The following is a 17053-nucleotide window of genomic DNA, read 5'->3' on the forward strand; positions in this document are numbered from 1 at the left end:
CACACACACACACACACACACACACACACACACACACACACACACACTAGCCAGGTGTGGTTGTGCATCCGGTAATCCCAGCTACTTTGGAGGCTGAGATGAGAATCGCTTGAATCTGGGAAGCAGTGGTTGCAGTGAGCCAAGACTGAGCCACGGCACTCCAGCCTGGGCGACATAACAAGGCTGTCTCAATAAAATAAAAACAAAACAAAATAAAATGAAATAATAAGAGACAGTTTCTTTCAACTAATACCATTAAAAACTAAAACCTATCTGGATATCTAGTGTTCTTAATACAGGTCCTCTCAAACAAGAGTTCCCTCAACCCACAAATCTGAGTATTTCCATATACAAATGAACCTGCTGGGATTATTTTTTCCCCTGATACCAAGAATCAGTCTAACTCTGTTGGAATTTATTTGCAATCCCTTTAAAATTATTTTTATTGAACTATGTTTTGGTAATAGTTTTTTTTATTTTTAACTGAACTGTATCTTGGTAAAATACATTGATTATGTTTTGGTAGTATTATACTGAAAGAAGTATCCTCTCCAAGAATATCTGTTGAAGAAGTTTCTTTTTGATTTTAGAATCTGAAATAGTTACAGTTCCCTCAGTCAATCAGTATAACCTTATAGATACAAGGAATCTTATTCCTGATTCCTCTTTAAATTGGCTGGTAAAATAAATGCTTAGAGCAAATCTTGTGAGCTAACTCTTGCCCTTCATACAGAACTTCATGATCTAACTTTTCCTGCCCTCTCTATAGGACTTGGTTCCTAACCTTGTTTATAGCTCTATCTTACTTGCCTATTCTACTTTTTCTTGGTTTGTATTTCTTATTTTTAACTAATTTCACCTTGCAATAGTGCACGCCTCTTTCTAAATAAGGAGAAAAAAATGTGTCCATTATTGTTCCCTGATCTGCAATAATTATGCTGTCCAGCATCGTGAGGACACATTTTAAATCAACACACCATTCATATTTACATGAACTTTCAACTTACCAATAAAGGTAGTCCAGACCCACTACCAGAACTTTGTGACTGATCAATAAGGTCTTTTAGTGATTCTCCAACTGGAATAAATGCTTCATCCTGTTCCAAATCACGATTGTAACGACGTCTGCTTGAGATGCTCTTGCAATAATGTCTTTTAAAAAAGCAGAAAACAATCTATATTTAAAAATCGAAAACTATAAAACCCTAAGGTAAGAAAAACCTTGAGGTTCTCTACACTGTTACCCTTCCTTCAGACAGAATCCTACCCAAATTAGCCTTATCAGTAGGTAATATATACTGTTAAATACATCTAAAAATGGAGTTTGGAGTTCTATATATCATGTTAAAATGGAAAGATGTCTACGTTGTACATAAAAAAACTATCAAAATCAGATACGAAGTGTCATCCTAGCTATAAAAAATATACAACTCCAAAAAATCACAATGTAAGTTTCTCTACATTCCAACCCAAACCTTGAAGTCCTATTTTCACACTTTTGCCAACTTGACAGATATGAAATGCGTTCTTTTGCTTTCCTCTGGTTACAAGCGAAATTGAACTTTTTTTCCACAGTTCAGTTTTTTTCTGTGAACTGCCTGTTAATATTTTTAACAAACATATGTTTTTCGAGACAGAATCTAGCTGTATTGCCCAGGCTGGAGTGCAGTGGGACGATCTCAGCTCACTGCAACCTCTGCCTCCCAGGCTCAAGCGATCCTCCCACCTCAGCCTCCTGACTAGCTGGGACTATAAGTGTGTACCACCATGCCCAGCTAATTTTTTTTTTTTTTTGCATTTTTAAGAGAGATGGGATTTCCCTATGTTGCCCAGGATGGTCTCGAATTACTAAACTCAAGTGATCTGCCATGTTGGCCTCCCAAAGTGCTGAGATTATAGCCATGAGACACTGTGACTGACCAACCTATGTTTATTGCACATGATTCAACTGAAGTGTCCCCTGAACTCTTCTCCTCACTGATTTGTAGAAGTTAATCTGTACACCAAATCTTGACAATGTGTTTCAACAATCTTCTCAGTCTGTGATTGTCACAGCATTCTCTTTAAGACATTTTTATGTCAGTTTTTAAATTTTAGTGTAGACAAATTAATCTTTTCTCTTTTCTCCTGGGATCAGGAGTTGATTCTAGCACAGGAGTTCGAGATAAGACCAGCCAGGGCTCAAAGCAATCCTCCTGCCTCAGCCTCCCAAAGTGCTGGGATTATAAGATTACAGGTGTGACCCACTGTGCCTGGCCTGGTTTTAACATATTGATTCTCTCATTTAGTCATATGATCCATTCAGAATTTATAATATATAATGGAAATTAAGAAACAAAGTATTTTCCATGTAATTAACCCAATGTGTTTAACCATTTTTATAATTTTATTTTAAAACTTTATATGGGTAACTGACTCAAATGGTTTAAAATTCAAAAGGCACAAAAGAGTACACGGCAAAAAAAATCTTCCTCCCAGCTCTATCCCTAAGCTATCAAGTTTACTTCCTTAGAAGTGAACTACTTCCCTATTTCCTTAGAAACAGAAGTACTTCCAGTTTCTCTGGTAATTTTCTGAAGACCACCATTGCCATTCTGCACCTTGCTTCTTACCTGGGATATCATTTCACAGAAGTACATAAAGTATCACCCTTTTCTTTAATGGCTAGATAATATTCCACTGTATGGCTGCTAAGCATTTACCTACTGGTTATTTATTTATTTACTTACTTTCTTTACTTACTTACTTACTTTACTTACTTACTTAGAGGAGTCTCACTCTATTGCCCATGCTGCAGTGCAGTGGCACAATCATGGCTCACTGCAACCTCCACCTCCCGGGTTCAAGCAATTCTCCCTGCCTCAGCCACTTGAGTAGCTGGGATTACAGGTGCCTGCCACCATGCCCTGCTCATTTTTGTATTTTTTTTTTAGTAGAGATGGGGTTTCGCCATGTTGGCCAGGCTGGTCTTGAACTCCTGATCTCAGGTGATCCACCCATTTTGGCCTCCCAATGTGCTGGGATTATAGGCATGAGCCACTGCACTCAGCCACCTACTAACAATATTTAGACTGTTTCTAGTCTTATTGTATGCAAGTGTGACATACAATTTTCTACCACCTCTGCAGTAGGAACTACTGAATTTGGAACTTTGATGCAGTCACCTGCTGATCTCCTTAAAGGCTGCACCAGTTGGAATCCCTTCACCAACTTATGAGAATGCCTACTTTCCCTACACCTTTATCCCTACCTTTGTGTTATAAACTTTTAGAACTCAGTTTTAAACTTTATCACATTTTATATTTATAGAATTGAATATTTAATTTTATCAACATCTTTACTCAACTATCTTTGAATGTCATACAGTTCTCCGTGGCTTGGCAACAAAAAAGCAGTCCATTTGTCTCCTCCTCCCATCCATTTTCCACTTCTTAGAATAAAAAATTATGACTTTTTGAAGCTTATTTAATATTTACCTCATTCTTTTTTTTTTTTTTTTTTTTTCCCGAGATGGAGTCTTGCTCTGCCGCCTAGGCTGAAGTGCAGTGGTGTGATCTCAGCTCCCTGCAACCTCCGCCTCCCGGGTATGAGCAATTCTTGGGAACCCCAACTACAGGCATATGCCACCATACTAGGCTAATTTCTGTATTTTTAGTAGAGTTGGGGTTCCGCTAGTTGGCCATGCTGGTCTCAACCTCCTGGTCTCAAGTGATCCACCCACCTCAGCCTCCCAAATTGCTGGGATTACAGGAGTGAGCCAACACACCTGGCCCTCATTATTTCTAAATAGCATCCTTACATTTGACATTTTAAGTTTTCCAGTCTTAGGCTTTAATTACTCACCTTACACTGAATATTTATACACTTTATTGACCTTACACTAAATATGACAATTTAAGTGTTCATTTAACACGCTGAGGCTTCCCAAAACAGAAATATCTCCATCTTCACATCCTCCTGACAGAGTGACATTATTTGTTTAGCTCAACATTCAGTGCTTGCATTGTTATGACTATATAAACTCTATCCACATGTGGCCCTCGCTGTATATAACATGACTATTGTTTTCTTTCCTGCACACCCTCTTCCCCGCTTCCTAGAGCACAGGCAAAGATCCATCACTCTGGAGGGAGAAGCAGCAGCAAAGTCCCTCTGCCTCTTGGGAATGTGGAAGAAATGCTCCCTGTTCCCTCACCAGGTTAAGATCCTCTGACGCTGAGAAAGAGGAGATGATGACACCTTTCTCTCTCCTTGTGGGCATAGGATCCTACAGCAGGACCACATAGAGGTCAGTTACCTCTGCAGGAGGAGGTGCAGGAGCCCTGAGGAAGCTGCATCCTTAAGTTCCAGCAACACAGAACCTACCTAAGGACAACAGGCACACCCCCTCACTTTCCACCTGTCCTCTAATGTGAATAACACGCAACAGCAGATGACCTCTGCAGGAAGAGCAAGAACATGAACTGTGACTCCCACAGAGATGCAACCATGTGGTAAGAGCTGAAAGCTAGGGGGGAAGCAGGAATTCAGAGAAAAACCCTTCCTTCTGCACTCAAACCCTCACTCCAAGCAAATGAACAGCAGCCCATCACTGAAGGAATCTGAAACTTGTGAGGCATTGAAGGCCCAGACCCAAACACTGAACAAAACCCCAACCCAAATCGACTCCTGACTAGACTGAACACCTTCTGCCTATCAACAGCCTAAGAGGAGGTGAGCCCATTTCAGAAGTATATATTTATCTCAATGTCTGTTTTTCTTTTTAAAACTGATGTATAATAGTTGTACATATTTTGGGGGTACATGTGATACCTCGATGCATGTATACAATTTAAAACGCACAAATTAGAGTAACTGGGATAGCCATCGCCTCAAATATTTATCTTTTGGTGGGGAGGAGGAGGAGACAGGGCCTTGCTCTGTCACTCAGGCTGCAGTTCAGTGGCGTGATATGGGCTCACTGCAGCCTCTGCTTCCTGGGCTCAATCTTCCCACCTCAGCCTCCCCAGATGTGGAGCAGCTGGGACCACAGATGTGCACCACCAAGCCCGGCTCATTTTTTATTTTTTGTAGAGATGGGGTTTTGCCATGTTGCCCAGGCAGTGTCTTTGTGTTGGGAATATTGCAATTCTTCTCTTAAAGATGAGCAACTTTGAAATATACAATAAATTACTATTATTTCCCTACTGTACTACCAAATACTAGAATTTATTCCTTTTATCTATTAGTAATTATATTTTTGTGCCCCATAATCAACCTGTCTTCATACCCTCTTCCTCTAAACTTTCTAGCCTCTGTTATCTATTATTGTACTTACTACCTCTATGAGATCAACCTTTTTAGATCCTACCTATGATTGAGAAAATGTACTATTTGTCTTTCTATGACTGGTTTATTTCACTTAACATAATGAATTCCAGTTCCGTTCATGTTGCTGAAAATAACAGGATTTCATTATTTTTCTGGCTAATATTCCACTGTATAGACCACATTTTCTTTATCTGATTCCACATCTTGGCCACTGTGAATAGTGCTTAAACACAGGGGTGTGGACAGGCCTTCAATATACTGATTTCCTTTTGCATATATACCAAATAGTAGGATTGCGAGACCACATGGCAGTTCTAATTTTAGTTTTTTGAGGGACCTCTACACTGTTCTCCATAGTAGCTATGCCAATTTACATTTCCACCAGCAGTGTGCTAGTTTGGGTTCCCCTTTCTCCATACCCTCCCCAACATTTCTTTTTGATAACAGCCATATTAAATGAGGTGAGGCTGATATCTCACTGTGACAATCTCTGCTATTCTTATCATGATGTACAATATCCAAATAAAGTTACGAGACCCACTAAAAAGCAAGGAAAAATCACTCACTGCCAAGAGGGCAGGCAATCAAGTGGACTAGTGTCAGACAGCACTTGTGCTGTTGCCACCAGGAGGGCCTGTCAGAGAACTGTGATTAAAAGGGAAAGGCATATGGTGAAGGTGGTTAACAGGAATACACAGATGGAGAGTCTCAGCAGAGGAATGAAATCAGACAGGAATGTGAAAAAGGTAAAACATGCTATCAAAGATGAAGAATTATTTTGATGGGCTCAACAGTACACAGCCTAGATGGACAAAGGTGAAGAAAAGGAATCTGTGCATTTGAAAATAGGTAAATAGAAGTTACCAGAAGTAAAATAGAAAGAGAAAAATAGAAGAATTAAAGAGCTGTGGCACAACACCAAATAATCTAAAATATGCATAATTGGAGTCTCAAAAACAGAGACAGGTAAAAGGACAGACAAAATGTTTAAAAAGAGAGTAGATAATTTTGCAATAATAATGAAAGCTATCAAACCATAGATTCACTAAGCTCAGTGAAATATGAAGCAGAGTAAATGCCAAAAAAGAAACACACACACTTCTAAATGTATTACAGTCGAGTTGCTTAAAGTCAAAGATAAAAAAAGATAATGAAGAAAACATTAAAGGATGCCATGAAAAATATTACATCAAATATTACATCAAAGATAAAATTTATGTCAGAAGGTATACAAGTGGAAGATAGTAAGTGACAGTTTTAAGGGAAACAAGCTCGAGCCCACCCAGAATTCTACAGCCAGTGAAAATACCTCTGGAAAATGAAGGCAAAAGACTGCAGACAAAAGCTGAGAGGAATTATGGCCATCAGACCTGCACTCCAAGAGGTTAAATTAAAGAAATTCTTCAGGCAGAAGGAATATAGTATCAAATGGAAATTTGGATCTAAAACTTAGAATACATGGAGAGTGCAGAAAGTGACAAAAATACATGTATATATAGGGCATTTTTTTTCTTATTTTTAATCACTTTAAAAACTAATTGGTAGCTCCTTTTTAAAAAGTCATTCAATTTTTAATATTTAACTACTGTAGGACCAGGAGTCCCCTAAGGACAATGAGGGTAATGGGCCCATTATAAAGCCAGAAGCAGGCTTTTTATTTGACAAATGCATCTGTGAAACTATCTCCCAAGCAGAAATTCTGGGCCAAGGGTGGCTGGCAAACATCAAGACTAAGTATCCACTGTGTGCCAAGCATGAGGGACACATAAGATTCACCATGGGCACTCTTCATAATTCAATAGGAAAGTGGTAATTTAAACAGCCAGCCAGTTGATTATCAATATTAATGGTTAAGTAATCTCTGCTACCATTGAGATTCCTGTTGAATGGGAAAGCAGACTTCTGGCAAATACACATGAATAAGTAAATGAATACTTGCCAAAGTAAAAAAATGCAAGACAAAAGTAGTAAGTGTTATGGGGATGGATCATAGGATCTAAGCAGTTTTAAGGATTAAAGGAGCTACAAAAGGGGATGCCAGAGGAAACAACCAGGAACTGGTATACGGTACAGAATGATGCTTCATCCACAGTGGAGGCAGGCCATGGTTACAGAGAAGGTTTTAGAGAAAGTATCAGTTTTGAGGGTCATGTTGTCATGATGTAAATGAGACTGGAGAATTGCAGATGTATCCAATCTGGAGGAAAACGACCACATCAGGAAAAAGGAAAATAAAATATTAACGAGGCACACAAAACAGACAAACCTTAGTATGTTGATGGACAGATCTCTCTTTAACTTTAATCTTACCCTTTTACAGTTTGCTGCGGAGAACAACTTGTGACTCGTTAAAGTTCAGCTAAATATGAGTGAATATCCCAAATTACAGATTTTGTATATCTGATCAATAATGAATCTTCACGTAAACTAGCACATGAAGTTCGAAAGCTAAATAAACAGAGCAGTTACAAAGTTCTACATAATGTGTATAAAAAAGCCTAAATGATCAGTTCCTGACATCTGATTGTGTGTTCTGTGAAGTGTTATAGGTCACTCACTTGAGTGTGCATGGCCTGAGTCTAAGATGAGTGGTCTTTTCTGTTCATCTTAAAAGATACTGTTAGTCTGTGTCAGGGTCACTTGGATCTCCATTTCCAGTTCTTCATTTTTTTAATGTGGATTCTTATCTCCACCTGGCCTGTCTTTCCACCCGAAGAACTTCCCTTCACATTTCTTGCTGTGTAGGTCTGAGGGTTCGGAGTTCTTTCAAGCTTTCTGTATGACCGGAAGTCTTCACATTACCTTCATTTTTGAAGAATATTTTCTCTGAGTATATAATTCAAGATCTGTGACATTTTTCTTTGGGTACTTTATTTATTTTTGGAGACAGAGTCTCGCCCTCTCACCCAAGGCTGGAGCACAATGGTGCAATCTCAGCTCACTGCAACCTCTGCCTCCCAGGTTCAAGCAATTCTCCTGCCTCAGCCTTCTGAGTAGCTGGGATTACAGGCATGTGCCAGCACACCTTACCAATTTTTTGTGTATTTAGTAGAGACGGGGTTTCACCATGTTGGCCAGGCTGGTCTCAAACTCCTGATCTCATGATCCACCTGCCCTGGCCTCCCAAAGTGCTGGGATTACAGGCATGAGCCACCACCTCGCCTCTTTGGGCACTTTAAAGATGCTGGTTCATTATCTTCTTGACTGCACTGTTTCCAACAAAAGGTCTGCTGTCATCCTTAACTTTGTGCCTCTGTAATAGATTATCTGCCTTTTTTCCTTCTTGCTGCATTTAATATTTTCTCCTTATTACTGGTTTTGAGCAATACACTCATGTGCTTTTAATGCAGTTTTCCTCATGTTTTTTGTACTCAGCGTTTATTGAGCTTTTAGCTATATGGGTTTTTTATTTCAGCTTTCAGATATATGGGTTTATGGTTTTCATTAAATTTGAAAAAGGTGGGTATGGTGGCTCTTGCCTGTAATCCCAGTCCTTTGGGAAGCTGAGGCAGGTGAATCACTTGAGGCCAGGAGTCTGAGACCAGCGTGGCCAAGATGGTGAAACTCCTCTACTAAAAAGACAAAAATTAGCCAGGCTTGGTGGTACATGCCTGTTATCCCAGCTACTTGAAAGGCTGAGGCATGAGAATCGCTTGAACCCAGGAGGTGGAAAATGCAGTGAGCTGAGATTGTGCCACTGCACTCCAGCCTGGGTGACAGAGCAAGACCCTGCCTCAAAATAATAATTAATAAATTGAAAAAATTTGATCATTATTTCATATGTTTTTCATCCCTCTTCTGGGAATTCCAATTATATCTCTAGCAGGCCATCTGAAGTTGTCCCACAACTCACTGATTCTCTACTCATTGCTATGTCTTCATGTTCACTCATCTTTTCTTCTACAGTGTCTGTCACTAATTTGATCTAGTATATTTTTCATCTCGGATATTATAGATTTCATTTCCAAAAGTTTCATTTTGGTCTTTTACAAAATCTTTCATGTCTTGATTTAACTTTTGTGAGTACAGTTATAAAAACTATTTTAATGTCATTGCTAATTCTAAAGTCTGTATCAGTTCTGGGTCAGTGGTTTTGGTTGTTTCATTTCTTTCCTCATTATGGGCCATATTTTCCTATTTCTTTGCATACTTAGTATTCATTTTTTTGGATGGCAGATATTGTAAATTCTACCTTGCTAGGCGCCAGATATTTTTATATCCCTATAAATACTGTTTAATTTTGTTCTATGATACAGTGACTTGGAAATGACATGATCCCTTTGGGGCTTGCTTTTAAGGTGAGACCAGAGCCATACTTAGTCTAGGGCTAATTATTCCCCACCAATGAGGCAAAATCCTCCCGAGTCTTTCAATCAAAGCCTATGAATTATGAGGTTTTCAGCTGTCACAACTGGTGGGAACAGACCTTACTCCCGGCCTTGTATGAGCACCAAACACTGTTTCCGCAATCACTTCAGGTGTTCTTTCCCCAGGCTTGGTGGCTTCCTCACATGCCAGTGCTGCTCAGTACCCAGCTGAGTGTTTGATGGTTATCCTCTGCAGGTCTGGAGCCCTCTGTGAGGCCCGCTCCTCTCCAGCACTCTGGCCTACGAACTACAATGGCAACTGACTCCCTAGACTCTGGCCACAACTCCTCGACTGAGACAGCCTGCTGGGTACACCTGGGTTCCCCCTATGTTGCCCAACCCAAAACTCTATTCAGGGAGACAGTGGGCAATCACAAGGCTCACCTCACTTGTTTCCTGTTTCTCACAGATCAGTATTCTTCACAGCCTGATATCCTCATTGGCAACTGCTAGTATATGGGTAGGGTTTACTGATTACAAGCCTCACTATAAGATAATCTGCCTGGACCATTTCACTGGGCGTTAACAACAACATTTTTAGGTTTTATCTCTTGGGCTGAACAGATTTCCCTAAGAAGAAACATCTTATCTATTGCTTAGAGAGCACACACCTGGCTGACAGGGTTCTATACTACGTAGCTGAAAGCATTGCAAGCAGTCTGAAGACACACCACAATGAAAAGTATAGGATGCTCTGCAGTAATGCAGCATGAAAAAAACAAAAAAAAGAAAATTACAGGTAGCTCATATTACAAAGGGTTGATTTCTGAATATAAAGAGCTTCTATAAATCAGAGAAAAAAATCTAAGCAATTCAATGGAAAAACAGGTCTCCCAAAATGAATACATGATTTAAATAAAAATATAGATGGCTTTTCTCTTAAAAGAAAAATAAAAGGATATTTAACAATATTTTACTATATACATTACAGGCTAGGTGCAGAGGTTCACACTTACAATCCCAGCAATTTGGGATGCCGAGGTGGGTGGATCACTTGAGGTAAGGAGTTTGAGACCAGCCTGGTCAACATGGTGAAACCCCCATCTTTACTGAAAATGCAAAAATTAGCCAGGTATGGCAGTGCATACCTGTAATCCCAGCTACTTGCGAGGCTGAGGCATGAGAATCGCTTGAACCTGGGAGGCGGAGTTTGCAGTGAGCCAAGATCGTGCCACTGCATTGCAGTCTGGGAGACAGAGTGAGACTCTGTCTCTAAATAAATAACATAACATAACAAAATAATATATACATTACAGTACCCTTGTGTAATAAAGGAAAAAATGTGTAAAAAAAAGTATTTTTATATGAAAAATATAAATTAAAATCACCTTGAAATATTATCACTTGTCTTACTGGCAAAGATTCAGCTATTTGACAAAGGGACTTTTAGCTTAAAATAGCAGATTGAGCATACTTGCTTGCTTTTACTGGCCCACTAAAACAGCAATAAATAATTTTTACCTTCTTTGTCTAATAAGCAAGGAGAAAAGATAAAATAACAGTAAACATTTTTGGAATTCATGAAGCAGATGAATGAGTATTGACTTTGCAGACCGAAAAAGTCGGATTCTTAGGCTAGAAATTGAGAAAACCAAGAAGCAACCAGTTTACATTATGGAGTTCCCCAAGAACTTAGGAACTGGCCATTGAGGGTATCTCTGGAAGTAAAGTTGAGGGTGACAATTACACTAAGAAGACTTCTTGAAAGTCAATTTTCAGAAAGTCAGACACTGAATTATTCACTACTGTGTTAACAAGCCACTCCCAAACTAAGTGACTTAAAACAGCAATTGTTATCTCCCTGTTTCTGCGGATCACGAATTCAGAAGTGACTTGATTGGGTAGCTCAGAGTCAGACGGCAGCTGAGACTACACTCATCTGAAAGCTTGACAGGAGCTTGCAGTCAATTCCAAGGCGGCTCACTTCCAAGGCCGACAGGCTGCAGGCTGGGTACTGGCAGAAGGCCTCAGTTCCTCCCTGTGTGGGCCTTTCTCAGTGCTAAGTGTCCACACAGCATGATGCCTGGCTTCCCCCAGAGTGAGTGATCCCAGAGACCATGGTGAAAGCTGCAATGCTGTTATAATGTAGACTCGGAAGTCACTTTTGCCATATCCTATCTGTCACACAGATCAGCCCTGATGTGTTACATGAGGGGACTGACCAAGGGGAGGAACCCCAGGCAGTGAGGATCACTAGGGGCCAATTGGGATGCTGGCTACCTCAGATGTGGAGCTCTCCTCTCCAACGCATCTCCTAGTCTAAATAATCTTGTGACTTTCCCATCACCTCCCCAACAGAAGGTTTCAAGTCTATTATCTGGAAAGACCCAAAACACAGTTTCTCAACTGTGGAACCCCATTGTTGTGAGTGAAGAATTATAATAAAAACATGGAGGTATGTGAACGTCTTTTCCTCGGTAATCTGAAGTGTTTCCTTTACCATACACTAAATTTCTTTATATACTTGAGTTTATTTGTGGGTTTACTAACTTGTTTCATTAATCCATCTAAGTCAGTATGATAATGTTTTATTATTGAAGTTTATGTCCATTAGGGACTGTCTCTTATTATTATTCTTTTTTGGCAACTGTCTTCTGAAATCATGGCTACATGCAAATAACTCTGAAGCTCCAAATTTCTAAAGAAATGTAACAAAGTGGGCTTCTTGGGACAGACTGAAAACATTCATATACAAGAAAGCTCACTATTCCATTAATAAGAAAATTATAAGTATTCATGAACACACAAGAAGTATGAAATTGTGCCCAATTAATTAATTGGTCGTAAGATCCTTTTTCCTTAAGAGAACTATAGTCTACTTACATAAAGGAGATACATAACCAGAGAATATAAGTTAATGGTTTCTGCAACTGGCTTTACAAATAGCAGTTGACATCTAATATTTGACAAAATATTTTGCTTCAAAATAAAAATCTTCTTACTTGTAACAAAAGCAGCTGGAGAAGATGATCATAGCAATTATGCAGACAGCCATAGAAATGAGCAAAACCAGCCATCGAATGCTGCCATCAAAAAATGGACCTGACAATGAAAGTAAACAATGAAACAAACAATGAAATGAAAAAATAATCTGTAGTGTTAAATTCTAGGTAGCTTGGTTACTGTAAAACCAGAGAAGTTATTTGACTAGAATCATGCTCTGACTTTTCTTGGCTAACCTACCTATGACAACAGGGGGCAGTGTGGGTTGCAAATACTGGTTACACAAATTGGTCCGACAACATTCTATTGTCCGGCGTAGCTGGGCTTTCGGAGAATCCTAAAAGAAGAGTAATGGTAAAATTAGAAATGGTTTGGTATTTTAAACTGATAATAAATCTTTTTAGTATTCATAAAATACAACTTCTAATTCAGTGTGTGAAAAGGACTTGCAAATTTTATATGTAGAAACAGATTACTGAAAGACTTAAATTTGTGCTGAAATAGTGAAAACTGGAAAATGGTTTTTCCTAAGAACATCTCCATGTGGATGGTGTGTTAGACACTAGACTAGAACATCAAATCTGAGCTGAGGTAATTGCTATCATAAACTGATCTGGTACATATGATCTCACTGTGGTACTGAGATATGGATGAGATTTATGATCAGACTAAAAAGTGGGGGGTGTCCTAGTCCAAAGAAAAGGCTGGTTAGCAAGGCGGTGGAGCGTGCAGAGGCCGCTGCAGACCCTGCCTACACTAGCCATGAGGTCGACGTGGAGACAAGTTGAGCATCCATGGTGAGAGAAAGGCAAACTACAGAAAGCATTCCTGAAAGCTGATTAGAGGCCACCAACCAGAGAGGAGACTGTCCCTAAGATAGTAGAAAGCTGGCACAGAGAAGGACAGTCATCAGAAAGGCAGCAGCACTTACAAGTGATGTTTTATTTGATTAACAATACAGTATCTGACAAGTTGAATGCTGCCATTTCAGCACAGCCTGGGAGAACTGCCATTCTGGACCAACATGTGAACAGAAAAGAACTGTTTGCCACTATACAAGTAGCAAGAATGTAAGCACAAATTAACCATGTTATTCTTAATATCAGATGGCCAGAAAGGAAAAGCCTCAATATAATTGGCTATGACTTTAAAAAGGTGAACATGAGCCCATGACTTCAGTTTCTGTTGGCAAGATGGTCAAGAGCATCTGGAAATCTCCAAATACATGTTTACATTTAAGTTTTATTAATAAATTTTAAACAATTTTTACTTTTAATTGAGCATACAGAGAGAGAGAGAAGAGTTAGGGTTAAACTGGAGAGTCTGAAATAATCCCAGATTCAGAGAAAACTTACACGACTAATGAAATGAAAAGCACATAACTAATGATGAATGAAAGAAGTGCCAAGCATCCAAGAAGGGTTCCAGGAAAGCTAAAATGAGCTTGGCCTTGCAGAAGAGAAAAGTGGGAAGAAAAACCAAGAAAGGGTTTCTCTGGCAGCATGGGGAAAAGGATTACTAGGCAACAGATGTATCATCGCCACATGATAGTAGGCGATGAGGACAAAAATGTACAATTCTTCAACTCCTGTCTTGTTTCTTCTTCTCTGCGAAGGATGCTGACAGGGATGACGAAAGTAGCTCAAACACTACTAGGTGGAAAATGACATCCCAAATGTATGAAGAGACCTTACGATGCTTTTGTATTCTATGAGTTCCTATCTTCTAACCCAGGTGAATTATATCCCAGGAAGATGACAGCACTTGTAAAAGAGATGGCTGAAAGACAGGTGTGATTTAAAGACTTTAGAAAGAAGGAGAGTTGGAAACTATAATAGATAACTGAATGTTATATTACTTTTATTTCAAAGGGAAAAAAAGTAGACTTGAAGCTGAGTAAAAGCTGGGTATGACTGTGTGTGCCTACAGTTCCACTTACTTGGAAGGTTGACACATGAGGATCAGTTGAACCTGGGAGTTCAAGCCCAGCCTGGGCAACAGAGTGGGACCCTATCTCTAAAAACAGTAATAATATTTTTTAAAAAGAACACAAAAATAGACTCTGCCAACAGATTAAGGCAGCATATTGAGATAAGGTCTCAATATTACAGAAAATACAAGGGTTTTGGAATCAAACAATTGGAATCCTACCTTTGCCAGTTATTCACTTTGTGACCTTGACCAAGTAATTTATCTCTGGGCTTTAATGTGCTAAAAAATACAGGCTAGCTGGGAGCGGTGGCTCATGCCTGTAATCCCAACACTTTAGGAGGCCAAGGCGGGTGAATCACTTGAGGTCAGGAGTTCAAGACCAGCCTGGCCAAGATGGTGAAACTTCGTCTCTACTGAAAATACAAAAATTAGCTGGGCGTGATGGCGGGCACCTGTAGTCTCAGTTACTCGGGAGGCTGCGGCAGGATCACTGCTTGAATCAGGGAGATGTAGGTTGCAGTGAGTCGAGATCATGCCACTGCACTCCAGACTGCACTCTAGACATGACACTGCTCAGACTGGGCGACAGAGCAAGACTGTGTCTCCAAAAAAAAAAAAAAACAGGTTAAAAAAATATGAGCAGGGCACAGTGACTCACATCTGTAACCCTAGCACTTTAGGTGGCAGAATGGCTTGAGCAGAGAAGTTTGAGACCAGGATGAGCAACAGAGCGAGACCCCATCTCTAAAAACATTTAAAAATTAGCCAGGTATAATCACAGCTATACGACAGAAATATAAAAATAAAAAATTAGCCAGGTATGGAAGCACCTCCATGGTCCCAGTTACTAAGGAGGCTGAGGTGGGAGGACCGCTTGAGCTCAAGAGTTTGAGGCTGCAGTGAGTTGTAATTGTGCCACTGTACTCCAGCCTGGGTGATAGAGCAATATCCTGTCTTAAAAAAAAAAATCTGCTGTATAGTATTGTTAGGGGAAACAAGGTAGAATATACTGAATCCCCAAGATACTATACACATATAGCAAATACTCAATAAATTAATTTCCCTTCCTCTGAGCTTGACATGAATCCCAGATGAGGTTCTAGACTAGGCCAAAAATCTTATGAGCCCCTAAAGACCCAACGTGGCTTCACTAAGAATAAGCAACACCTGATTCATCTCATGTTTGTCTTACTCAGGTTAACTATGTATCTGGGTCGGCAAAACTCTGGTTTGTCTAGATTACAAATTTGGGTGACACAGCCTTTCCTTTTCCTGCACTCTCTACTCCTACCCTCTGCCCAAGTCAACTTGTATTTCTATATTCAATTTGTATTTGTGGAGAATACAAATTCTTGTGGGAATGGCAGCTAGGTTTCTTTTTTTTTTTTTGAGATGGATCTCGCTCTGTCGCCAAGCTGGATGGAGTGTAGTGGCGCAATCTCAGCTCACTGCAACCTCCAACACCCTCGTTCATGCAATTCTCTTGCCTTAGCTTCCCGAGTAGATGGGACTGCCAGTGTTCGCCACCATGCCCAGCTAATTTTTATACTGTTAGTAGAGATGGGGTTTCACCACAATGGCCAGGATGGTCTCCATCTCCTGATCTCATGCTCCACCCTCCTCAGCCTCCCAAAGTGCTGGGATTATAAACATAAGCCACTGTGCCTGACTGGTAGCGAGGTTTCTGAAAAATAATTTGTCATATAGGAGGAAACAGGGTAAGCAAAATTTACCAGTGCAGCCTGGGGAGTGGAAGGAACACAAGGCCTGGGGATAGGCACTCACATCTGTTCTGCACCATGCCAGAAACGTGAGGCCTGATGATAGGCACTCACAGCTGTTCTGTGCCACACCAAGAATGCGAGGCCTAGGGACAGGCACTCACGTCTGTTCTGCACCACACTTGGCAGTATGTGAAGGCACTGGTGAAAGGTTTAGGATGAGCATGAGAGAGCTGTGCTTGGGTGAGTTGCTCTACTTGGGTGATGTTTACCAAGAAATACAGAAAATTAGGTAAGTGCTGGTCAAAATTTTTGCTGATATATAACCCAATTCTTAAAAGCAATGTACCCTCACATATTTTTCAGGTGATACCTAAAAATTTTCACTATAAATTTAATAATTTCTGGCTTACTGCACACAATGACACTTTGAAATAGAAGTATTACATCATTTTCAAATAGAAGTGTTATATCAGTTTCTAATGCACTCAGTAGAATCTAAATAGCATTGTAATTTGATACCCATTATCATCATTTCTAAAAAAAATGAACAAATGCTTCTTTTAACAGTGAGATATTTTATACTAGAACTCTTATTTCTTCTTTAACTCTTATTTCCTTTCAGTATCTCCCACAATAATTATGTCCTAAAGTAATATATAACTGTCCACATTAAAGTAAGTACATAAATTCTCTTATTTCCTGTAACTATATGTCTTTAAGTCCTAGAAAATTATTCTCATTTATCATAATCATTATTACCATAAAATTGATCAAAAC

At 39.6% G+C, this 17053-nt stretch overlaps 1 protein-coding gene across 3 annotated transcripts in view; it reads right to left on the reverse strand.

Moving 5' to 3' along the window:
• The window catches only part of BMPR1A (bone morphogenetic protein receptor type 1A), a 174058-nt gene that overhangs the window by 14333 nt on the left and 142672 nt on the right, over window positions 1–17053 (reverse strand). For all 3 annotated transcript variants that reach the window (XM_032270105.1, XM_032270107.1, XM_032270106.1), the window contains 3 exons: window positions 12861–12957; window positions 12620–12719; window positions 1008–1152 (listed from right to left, as the gene is read on the reverse strand). In XM_032270105.1, coding sequence (XP_032125996.1) covers window positions 1008–1152; window positions 12620–12719; window positions 12861–12957 — 342 coding nt within the window. The remainder of the gene's footprint in view (window positions 1–1007; window positions 1153–12619; window positions 12720–12860; window positions 12958–17053) is intronic.

This window comes from Sapajus apella, unplaced genomic scaffold, assembly GCF_009761245.1.
Source record: "Sapajus apella isolate SASKATOON/1434 unplaced genomic scaffold, GSC_monkey_1.0 scaffold203, whole genome shotgun sequence".
In the NCBI taxonomy this organism is placed as follows: Eukaryota; Metazoa; Chordata; class Mammalia; order Primates; family Cebidae; genus Sapajus; species Sapajus apella.